This window comes from Solanum dulcamara, chromosome 11 (assembly GCF_947179165.1).
Source record: "Solanum dulcamara chromosome 11, daSolDulc1.2, whole genome shotgun sequence".
Taxonomy (NCBI): domain Eukaryota; kingdom Viridiplantae; phylum Streptophyta; class Magnoliopsida; order Solanales; family Solanaceae; genus Solanum; species Solanum dulcamara.
The window spans coordinates 41,406,548-41,418,840 of record NC_077247.1 but is presented as its reverse complement, the minus strand read 5'-3'; the positions used below and the strand labels follow the sequence as shown (position 1 = coordinate 41,418,840).

Sequence of the window (12,293 nt, the reverse complement as noted above, 5' to 3'; positions counted from 1 at the left end):
GAGCAGAATGTCCGAAATTACAGCAGATTTGAGTTAAAGTGGCACAAGAGAAGGTAATATGTCTCTTCCCCTTTTCCTAAAAAACTGATACTAATCATTTGTTGTGATTTCTCTCTTAAAAGAGAAAGTTGATTCATCTCTTTTTCTTTTTTCTGGTCATCAAAAGAAGAAAGATAATACCTAATTCATTGTACCTTTCCACCTGCTTTGTAGTTATTGAGGTGGAAAAAGTCAGGTATTCTTTTTTCTATGAATAATGGTGTACAAACAGCCTTGCTTCCACCTCGACTAATTATTAGACAGATGGAAAGAAATCACCTAGTTTTTTTTTTGTTGTTGTCACTTTAGGTTTCTCGATGGATTTAGCACAAAATACTGCTTATGCCACTAGTTACAGCTCAAGGTTATTCAATGGAATTTCAGTTCATATATACATACTAAGAGCTTACACCTGGCCCAGAATCTATGTTGTTTTCCTCACATCACCCCACATTGTTGGTATGTCCTGCTCTGTTTGGTCCATGACACAGAATCACATCCCCAAGTACTACAAGTCCACAACATGAGAACAAGTACAAGTCGGACCTACAGATTGGTGACATGAAGGAACCATAGCCCCCACTGTGATACTGCAACAACATGTGACTCCATTAACAATCTCAACACTCCAAGACAAGGGCAGTTGAGGCTTCTCAATCATATTAAAAGGAAACTAAACACTGAATGTACACATGGTTTTCAAATCAATTCTAATGACTGCGTAAATACCAAAAGGTTAACTGAATTTCAACTCTGGCACTACGAGACACCAAAACCCAGCCAGTTTTCACTTGATAGTACATCTTTATTTCCTATGGTGATGAAATACACTTGAGATGATAAAATAAGACCCACACTGTATACCAAAGGGAAGAAAAGGGGCACAAACAGTGCAGACAGAAGAAAAGAAAGACAAAATCATGTCCATGTGTGTCTACTGAGCAAGAGTGATGCCACTTCCAGGATTATTTTGGGGTCAAAAGACAGTTATCCTGAAACACCTATGACATTCCTCTTTGTTTTCTCCAAGAGATGAGGAGTCTAACAAAAATATTTTTTAAGGAAACAATAATAAGAACACAGCAGTCCACAAGCAGCATCTACCTTCAAAGTATCTGCATATGGTCATCAAAAATCAACTTCAGACATGCATGTAGAATCAACTCTGGGATGCTACTAGAATTTCTGAGACAGATTTACGCAATAAGAATTCACATACATTAAAAGTAAAATCCACAAGAAGTTTCAGAAGACAGACTCTCGATAATTTCTTTTTTCTTGATAAGCAAATCCAAAAGGGCTAAACACATAGATCGCTCCCCTTAAACGTGGTATGATTTGGCAATTAGCTACTCGAACTTCACTAGTGACCATATAAACACCTAAACTCAGTAGAAATGTCTCTTAAACACAATAGTCCTACATGGTATAATGTGTGTTATGAAGTCATTGTAAGCGCGTGCTTGTGCTAACATTGCAGAAACTCCACCTTCATATACTAAAGTCATCCACATTTTCAATTTTTCCCCTCTCCCTTGCCCCTCCCTCCTTCTCTCTCTCTCTCTCTCTCTCTCTCTCTCTCTCTCTGATGATCCTTCTGGATTCGCTGAAGTTACCATTGGACATGATCCTGGTGTTGATGAAGTGAAACCAGGCTCTGCTCAATTTGTGCAGATTATGGCCCTTGAACTGACTCATTCGATTGCTTTTGTCATTAATCCCTCAGAACTGTATGGAAAAGCTAAGCTCTCATCTCATTGGTCCTCGAGTTTCGGTCTTCCCAGCTTTAAGACCAAAGAAGCTATTAAGCACCTTAAGAGCAAAATGGACAATCTCACCTCAAACTTGAGTGGCATTAAAGCCAGGGTATTTCATATTTGCATAAATACCCTCGAAAGGGATGTCATGATCGTGTTTGAGTATCTTGAAAGTTAACCTATATTTTCTTTAGTATGGTTTTCAGAATTCTCCTTGCCTGCAGACCATCTGATTCTTTACAATCAAGCCCTAGCTTAGCAATGAACTTCCTCACATGGACCGCCTTAGCCATGAGGAAACCTCGTTAGAGACATGCCTACATTTATCAACCTTGGTCGACCTTTTTCTGGCCATCACAATTCAACTTTAGAAATAATGATATCTCCACTACGACAACTAGCAACCCACACAATCTAGAGGCAATAACTATATAAATCTGGGTAAAATCAAATAGTGTCAAACATGAAAGGAGAAGATTAGATTTGGACTGATTTTTCAAGAGCCACTGCTGAATACCCTGTGTGCTTTATATCCCTTCGATTTCTACAAAAAAAACTCTTTTCTTTTTCTTTTTTTTTGAGAAAGAATAGCAGAAATAATATATATATATATATATAATAAAAAATTTAAAATAAAATAAACCCCTCATTTCTTAGATTAGCTTTTGAGATCTTGTGGATTTGTGGTGTATTGGAGCAAGTTATTCTTGGGAAAGTGCTGGGTTGAAATTTGAGTTTTGGGTGATGCCAGAGTATTGGAATTAAGAGAAAGTGAGAACTGTGTGGATTACAGAAAAGAATGCGGAAATAGTAGGATATATAACTTATGTAGGATCGTCCGCTCCGCAGCAGTGCATTTTACCATTGTGACATCAATATACTATACAAAGAAGCCGGCTCAAAAACTGTCCGCCACCACCCACCCCCCGAGCATTGAAGTGTAATGTCATGGTGCTGAGATTTTGCTAAACCTCCTTAATTAGTCTAGTTTTTATCTGGGATGATGAAGAGGAAAATAAATGGCGTTTGGGGCAGGGAGGGAAAAATTATCTCCTTTTTTTGGTTTTTCCTTCTAATGACCCGTCATATTCATTCGTCCTTTGACACATCATCAGCATGTAAATTTCAAGTGATTGGTTTTGCTGCTGAGTGAGTTTAAGAGATATTTCTACCGCATTGATGTGTCCATCTGATCACTAGCTAAATTGGAGTGTCTAACTGACAATCATCCCAATTTTAAGGGGCTATATATGAATTTGGCCATCCAAAAGCCAGGCACAAAGTCAGTGTTGTATATTACAAAAGAGCCTTCTGTTCTTTTTTTTGGTGATGGAATAAAAGAGCTTACTCTTTACCCTGTGCTTTCGTGTAGTGAAACTACAAACTTTACCAGGCTATCCCCATCATTCACACTATAACACGAGAGAGTCTATAGACAAACTCTCAACATTTTATCATAGTGAAGAAGTGAAGAACAAGGAAAAGTGATGATATAAAACCGATATCAGACAAAAGCAATAGTTTCTTCAAAGTAAATGATAAGATGCTTGACAACTCGCAATATAAAGGGGCAAAATTGAAAACGAACAAAACCAGTGAGGACCTTTTTTCACACATTAATCAAAATGGATATTGGAAAGACACAAGTAGAGATATGTCTCTCGGATTTATCATGTTTTCCATAGTACAATAACGTACCCAATGTAATCCCACAAGTAGGGTCTGGCATGCTTTCCTTAGTATTAATACCAAAGAAAAACAACCTGAAGAGTATTATGTGTATTTTAAGAGCTAACACAACAGTAAAGGGATCAAACACGTAATGTAATAAAAATCGACACACCCCTATTACATTGAAAATATAGGATTAGTGTACCTAGCTTTTGAATTCCTTTGTCACACTCTTTGGTTGTATATTCATGCAAAACTTTTGAAATTGGGCTCTTCAAGCAAAGAGCTTTCCCATATCCATCATCATTTGTATGTCCCGTCATCTCTTACAGTAGCTTGCTAACATTTTGCAAATGTTCAACAATAACATACCCAGTGTAATCCCACTTGTGGGATTTGGGAAGGGTGGTGTGTACGCAGCCTTACCCCTACCTTGTGCGGGTAGAGAGGTTGTTTCTAATAGACCTCGACCCAAGTAAAGCATATCAAAATCAAGTATGACAAGAAAATACAGTAGCGGAGAAGTCGTGCTGAAAATAAGAGAGTCATTCAGTGTCATCTTCATTGAGGTATTTAGTCAATCACTTGATTAGTTTATTGAGGTACCAACCAAGAGCAAGAAGGTACCCTTCTTAACATGCTCATTGCACTGAGGACCTAACAAGAACCCATACACATAGAATTAGCCTTAAGACTAATTGCTACATCAAAGATGCTCCAACAAAATACCTCTTAATCCTTGCTTATGGTGTAAACTGTTAGTTGTACAAGAGGTAGACTATTTGTTAGATTTCCTCGGCTCACTGCAAGAGTAATCACTAATCTGAGGGTTGCTTTTGATCCTTCGTCATCCAGCATAGTCTTATTGATGGGTTATATCTTTACAGCATTAGAATTTACTTCTTATCAAAATAAACACACAATCTAAGTTGATGGCCTAACTAGAAAGTTCAAATCTTGAAATGTTATAGCAGCAAAGGTGCAAAAGAAAAATTATGAGCCCCTGAAAACTTGGTTCTTTTCACATATCATCTACTCAGGAGACCTCATGTTGGATTCATAGGATTTTTCCATCTGCTAGAAGCTTTAAGATGATGGATTATCTATGCTTCATCAAAAAATTATGATGGATTATCTATGTTAGACTACTAAGAATTTCATCAAATAAAGAATAATGAGCATCCCAAGCACACTACCATTTAACAGGAAAGTAAACGCAATTATTCCTAAAACTTGGTTCTGCAATTTCTTCTCCCAAAACTGTCTATAGACCACATGAAAATTACATCTTTCCAGCATTTCAAACTGAAAAAATGGACGTTGTGCCAGATAGAGATTCACAAAAGCTAAACACGATAAAATGCAGCCTCAATAACAAATTCCTCACCGATGACACAGTGTCAGATACACTATGTCTTCCTCCTTAGGCTCTTCCTTAACTTCTTCAACTTGTGTTTGTTCATCTTCTTCTTCCTCTTCTTCTTCACACTATCAGCCCAAATCTTATGTGACTCGTCATCAACAACGTTATATTCCTCAGATGAAATCAATCCATTTGGAGAAACTGGATTTAGGAAATGCCCAAAAGAAAAGCTTGGGTAAAACCCAACATTCGGTTTCGAATCCGATGTTCCTCCTTGAAGAAAAAATGGGATTTGACCAATCCTACTAGAAGAAGGATGATGGAACATAGGTGATGTAGGTGTAGGTTTAGAGCTGAGGATTGTGGTGATTCTTGCGGCTGATAGAAATTGATTTTGCAGAGATTTCCGAAGAATTGAAGCCATTAGAGGCTAACAATTGCTAGAAAGGTGAAATAATCTTACCAGCTAGGGCTTTTGCAGGGTTTTGGTGATCCCGCCACTCGACCAAACCAAGATCCAGTTTACTGGAAAAATTAGAACAATTTAGGGTGTGTTTGGTACCTGTACTTTTTTTTGGTTAGATTGCTTTTGAAATATATTTCATTTTAGAGCCCGTTTGGATAGGTTTAAAAAAAATAACTTTTATGTATAAAGTGTTTTTAGAACTTTGAAGTGCTTAAAGTTATTTTTATAAATAAGCAGTTGAGTGTTTGGATAAAAGTGATTATGATGTGAATTTTAGGGTTAAAAGAATAAAAAAAAGTATTTTGAGAATTTAGTTAAAATATAAAGGATATAAAAGTAATTTACATGGTCAAAGAAAATGACTTTAAGCACTTTGGAAAAAAAAGTTAGAAATCCTAACTTTTCATTTCTGACTGACTTTAAGAACTTTATGGCTTAAAGTCAGCATTAGGCAAACACATCCAAAAGCTAAAAAGGGACTTTAAGTTGGTTTTAAAGCCAATCCAAATGGGCTCTTAATAAAAATTTCTTAAAATTAGAAAAAAACAATTTTGTTCTTTCGATAAGTAGAAGATTATACAAATATAAAAATAAAAAAATAAAAAATTATAGGTGTCATTTTAAGTTCATTATTTCTTTTATATTTTTAAGCCCCTTACTTTAGAAAAAATGAGCTGAAAATGCCTTTTAAGTCTTCAATTAAATAAAGATGATAAGAGCATAAAAAATATTTAAGTCTTTCAATTAAATAAAAGTGACAAATCAATAATTCATTTGATGGTCGAGCTATATTTTTCAACAACTACAAAAATTGTTGATCAATTGCATCAGTTATCTAAACAATTAATCAGTTGACCAACAACTAAGCAAAGTTATCGAACAACTTAAGAAGTTATCCCGTATTTATCAGCCAAATAATAAACTATTTCTTCAAACAACTTTCATAGTTGATCGAACAACTAAAAAAATGGAAATTGTTTCCATCGATTACAAATTCTGTGAGAGTTTCCATACAGCAACTCTATTCAAGTAGCAATACGAATGAGGTTTGCGACCTCTGTTGTTTTAAGGCATGAGCTTTTCTAGTCAATACATGTGTTTGAACTAATTTTAACACAATAATTTTCGTAAATATTTACTTGCTTCGTAATTAAGTCCCTATAAAATCTTGCCACACGTATATGTTAAATCATGCCTCTGCTTTGGTTAGTTCATGTACTAATTTTTTACCTTTCATCTTCTTTTTCGTGATAAAATTGATGAAGATTGATTCGAAATCAAATGAATAATAAATTTCAGTGATCATTTGGAGTCTTATGTAAAAGAAAGTAGTGTTCTTTATTATTTCCAATGGTGTTATTTTTGATACATTTAAAAAACTCAACAACGAGAAGAGTTAAAGTATTCGATGTAAGTTATTTCTTTTTTAATATGACATTATTGTTATAAAACACACTAACTTAACAATTAATTAGACAGAAAGATAATGTATGAAAGACAGAACGGAAGAGAGAAAAGAGAAATTGCCGTGTATGTATATTCTATGCTTTCTTTGTGTTCTATTTTCTTTTCTTTTCATTACAAGAATGGCCAAGAATGGTCATATATATATATATATATATATATATATATATATATTAATAGGAGGAGAAGACAAGTGAAAAAAAGTTGTCAACTTGCTAATTAATGAATTTAGCATCCATTATGCTAATTAATGGATCTAGAATGGACATTCACTACTTCTTAACAATTATAATATTTTATTTATTTGTTCACATTTTAAAATATGACATTGCATGTGAAATTTTTGGTGTATGTCGTTATTCCATGGACACCATACTGGCCTACTCAAATAATAAGTGTTGCTATTTAATTGAGAAAACGACAGCTGTTCATTCTGTAACCCGTTTTTTTAACCCTTATTTTAGCCAATTTTTTTTTGAAATACTTTATAATTTTTGCCAACATTTCTTTTTTATGAAACTCGGCATTTACGGCTCGTCAATTTTCGAGTGCTTGAAAAATTGATTAAAAAAATGTTTTAACCCACGATATTTTCAAATTTATGATCCCCAACACAATCTAAAACTAGAATGATCCACTTTAATAACTCAAAAGAGTGTACATAGGAGACATATCAACAGATAGCATAGAACTTTGAAAACTCCACAAATTACAGTAAAATTAATGAATAGATAGTCAAATTAATAACTTGATAAACGATAAAATTATGAATATGAGACGACAGTTAATAACTTGATAAACAATAGAATTATGGCAAAACTCAATTTTATGATCGTTGTTCTTTTTCTATAGAGATGTGATTTTCTAACTATCAAGTTATCCTCAAATCATCTACTTATTTTCTCCAAATCAGAAGCTTTGAAAGAAGGAAGGCCCCACTTTTTGCACAGCATCAGGCTTCAAACTTTATTAAGAACATTGCAAAATGCGATTTCACTATGCAATTAAAGTCTGAAGGCTCCACCGTCAAATCTTTAACTGCAATCACTAATGGGAATAGAGCATAAAACCAACCTCATGGTTCATGTGATCAGTTCTCATCGTCAACCATCTTTAAGATACCTATAAAATTAAGGTAAAATAAATTAAATATTATCAATATAATTTTCTATCGTAAAAGAAAAAATCAAACAAAAAGAACAATCTAATCTTAAACAAAATAAAAAAAGATGTTCGGAAAGAACACGTAATAAATATACATAGATGAAGAATTCTAGATGGAACAAAATTGATACATGTATCAATTTTTTAGTGCATTAATACGTGTATTACGTTAATCAATAAAAACTGTACACAAAATAAATAAATTATTATGTGTGTAACTCATATCATTGAGTATATAACTTTGAAAAAATAGGTAAATATCACTAACTCATATCATTGTTAGGTGTTGATTATGTATAATTCATATGAAATATAATCTTTAAATTTAATAACTGAAGAAAATAAAGAAAAACGGAAAGGATGATGATAATAAATGCAAAAAAGATGACACCAAAAATAAGTAGAAAGCTAGAAGTAAAAGAAAAAGAAGCCGTAGAATTGTACAAATTCTTGTTTACATAAGCTAGAATTCTAAGTAATTTAGAAGTGTTCACAATTAAAATATATAAGCTAATAAAAATTGATAAGCCAATTAAGGTAACTGTAAAAAAAAATAATTAAAAATACACACATATGCAACATACGCATAGGACTCTTTTAGCCATATATTTTAGGACACAATGTTGGTTTTTACCTACACTAATTCTGAAAAATAAAAGTTGTCCATATTTTTTCTTTTAAAATAATTAAATAATAATTTGATAAAAATAGTAAATGACGATTTTGTCTAAAGCGGAGTTTTTTAATGAAAGACAAAAGTTCAATTAATATTTTAAGGGTCTTCGTGCTTTTAATATAGTACTAGTTTAGTGTGCGTGTCTTGCACGTATGCTTTGTGTTAATTAATAAAATTATATATGAGAAAAATAAAATTATTAACAAATAGTAATTGACATTAATATAAATATTAAATCTATTTAAATAATATAGTTTCACACCGTAATTTATTTATCATTATCATTACAATAATTTATTCAAAATAAATAACTCTTAGAACATATATATGATTAGAAAATAACTTTCGCTTTTATGTATATTATGTATTAATAATAATTCGATCTTAATTTGCGCGCTAAGATTTTAAGAATAAATACTTTATGTTATAAATTAAATTAAATTACATAACTTTTTCAAGTACACATATTGCAAAGGAGATTAAATTTAAAAAACATGGCATGTATTTTTTCTTTCAAGTCTGTCTTAAGGCTTTTGATTATTACTATTAAAGTAGGTTTTAACATGTAATTCTAATAACATAAAAAATTCAATTGAAATACCTTAAAGATTGAATTCATAGAATTTAAATTCGCAATCGATGTCTCAAATTAAAGTAAACCACTAATTAAGTATACTAATAAAAAAAAACTAACAATATTGTACGTGGTCCCACTAACTCATTTAGAGCCAAATTAACGTCCCTTCACAATTAAATCTTTAAATTAACATATCTCCCTTCCAAAATTGTATATAGTCCCACTAACTTATTTATAGGGCCGAGCTAGCATTCTTTTACCATTCAATCTTTAAATCCATATATCCCTCTTCCCACTTCCAAGCATCCCTATATATATATATAGATATATATTATGAACTAATAACGGATACAGAATAGCCAAAATTATCAATCAACACACATATAATTAAAACAAAATATGATCCTAAAGAGAAAAAGAAGTCTCTTTGTGCATAGTGTTCTTGGTTGCATTGATGGGTGTATAATGATACTCTTAGTAGAGAGGCAATATGTATTCGATGTGGGGTTGAGACCCCTTTCATTAGAATTTCCTCATTTTTTTCTCGATGGAATAGTGTTTGATTGTCAAATGTTCATTTATATTTTGAAAATTGAGATTAGTTTAAACTATTAATAATTTTTTTCACGGTCCAAAAGTAAATTTGCACACAAATGGATGAACTAATTTGTTTAAACTATTAAATAATTTTAATCTGCAAGGCTGAATATATTATAAGAAAGGGATTTACAACAATCGATTATTTTTTTTCAGAAAAGTATATTTATATATATCACCTCAATCCTCACTCGTGACTCTTCCCGTTAATCATCCTCTTTCACGCTATACATGAATTTTTTTTCTTTTACCATACACACGTTCATCTTAATTACCTCAAAATTTACAAATTTTAATAAATTAAAATGACAGACTAAAGAAAAATAATAATAAATAAATTTGTTACAGATCTTAATTTATGTAAATAAAATATTAGGAATCAATCAATATGAAAATTCATTTCAATGAAATATTTGATATCAAACAAAGGAAAATTAAAAGGAAAACAGGCACAAGAAGATAAAATTTCAGAGCTCGAATTTCTTTTGCATTCAAATGGATGAAAAATTAGACATATAGCTGTGGCTAAAAGTTGCAAAATGTGTGTGAAATATTGTTTTTGGACCGGAAATGAAATTATTAATAATTTAAACTAATCTCAACCTACAAAATATAAATCGAACACTCGGCAATCATCCACTGCTTCGTCGAAAAAACTTGAGGAAATTCTAATGGAGCGGTTCTCGTCCCTTTGATGTGGGATACATTTTATTTTATATAATTAAATAAGGAAATAATTTTAAAAAATAATTTTAGTCAATTTCAAAATACTAAATATTAGGAGTTCTTATATCTTACAAATAAGTAAATATTTAATAATTATAATTTTAATCAATTTTAAAATTTTAAATATAAGGATAAATTAGTGTACGTGCTTTACACGCGTGTCTTGCACTGTGGAAAGTGTGCAAAATTTATAAAAATAAAAAATGACTCATAACATACACCTATTAACTGGTCTCCAACATGATTAAAACTTGTAAAGAAGAATTTTAATTGCATTATAATTTTAATTTATGATCGAACTTGATGTTAATCCTAAAGAGGAAGAATTTGAGTGGTTAAAAGGTATGAAATATCTCTACACAAAATCTTGATCGTTATCAAAGTCATAACATTAGGCAAAATTTTCAGAGATAATTAATTTATTTTTATTTTTTATATTTGGACTCCACAAAAATAAAATTACACGACATTATTATAATTATACAACCATAAGGAAGGATTTTACACACCTAATTTAATTGATTTTGAAATCTTAAATATTAGGAAAATAATTGAATAAATGAAATTGTCCTTTTATAATTAGGATTCATGTAAGTTTGCATTATTTTATTTTAGGATATCTTAATAAATAAAACCTTTTAGAAAATATTTAGGACTTTAACCTCTTTATAGTCAATATTTAATATATTAAAATATTGATATAATAATTGAAGAAAAACGGTGAAAAGACGATTTTGTCTAAAGTGAAGGGCAAAAAGTTCAATCAACATTTTAAGGATTTTCATGCTTTTAATATAGTATAGATAGATAGTGAATGTCTATTATATTGATTCATTTGGAGAAAAGTTAGGAATCCTATTTGAGGACTTTTCCCTATAAATAAAGAGGTTTTTCTTCGTTGTAATTGAACTATGAATATTTCATTTCCCGAAGTCTTTTTATTCCTCTTGAAGGATATTTAGGGAATGAAATATTCATAAATCGATTATAATGAAGGAAGACCTTTTTATTTATAAGGAAAAACTGAGTTGGGTCTAAATAGGATTCCTAACTTTTTTCCAAAGGAATTAATATAATAGACATTCCATAATATGGATATGTTTATAACAAATATACGTTTATCAATTTGATTGTTATCGATCTTAGTTCGATTATTAATTATACATGAAAATAATATTAAAAGACAAGGTGGGGGAATAGAAAAAAGATACTTGTTTAGAATACGTTTGATTTGAAATACACACATCTTCGAAATACTTTTTGTTTGAGACTCGTTTACTTCATGAATAAGTTATGGATAAATTTTGATGAAAATATACATAAGATATTTAAAATTGTTCGTAAAAAATAATATACTATGTATGTATAATTATGAAAAACATGTATATACTTTTAGTTTAGTTTGATTATTTCTTGGTTTTTTTAAAACAAAAATCAAAATCAAACCAAATATTATCAATTTATAAGAATATAAAATCAAATCAAATCAAATCAAATCAAACCCAAATAAAATCAATTTGATCCGTCTTTTTAATTTAGATAAATATTTTTACCCAAATCATAAACACCCCTAATTTTATTGTATTTTATTGAAGTCGCTCGTTTTTGTTCGAATGAACGTCAATATCAAGTCATTGAATGTTGATTATCATTGTGATATGTGCTAATTCCCCATTTTTTCCTTTGGATAAGTTTTGGTTATGTCTGTTTTACCTAATGATTCATGGCAGCTCAGCAAAGTTTAATTCCCCATTCTCCTTTGGTTCACCTAATTTTATAAAAATTCACCAAAC

The 12,293-nt window shown here is 31.0% G+C and overlaps 1 protein-coding gene across 1 annotated transcript; it reads right to left on the bottom strand.

Moving 5' to 3' along the window:
- Positions 1-4,632: 4,632 nt before the first annotated feature.
- On the bottom strand, positions 4,633-5,393 carry LOC129874860 (uncharacterized). The gene has a single exon (XM_055950236.1). It carries the CDS (start codon positions 5,252-5,254, stop codon positions 4,877-4,879), a length of 378 nt encoding a protein of 125 aa, XP_055806211.1. The 5' UTR covers positions 5,255-5,393; the 3' UTR covers positions 4,633-4,876.
- Between the last annotated feature and the right edge of the window lie 6,900 nt (positions 5,394-12,293).

Excerpts from the sequence above, each read along its gene's own strand:
- LOC129874860 (XM_055950236.1), bottom strand. The coding sequence starts at position 5,254 with ATGGCTTCAATTCTTCGGAAATCTCTGCAAAATCAATTTCTATCAGCC.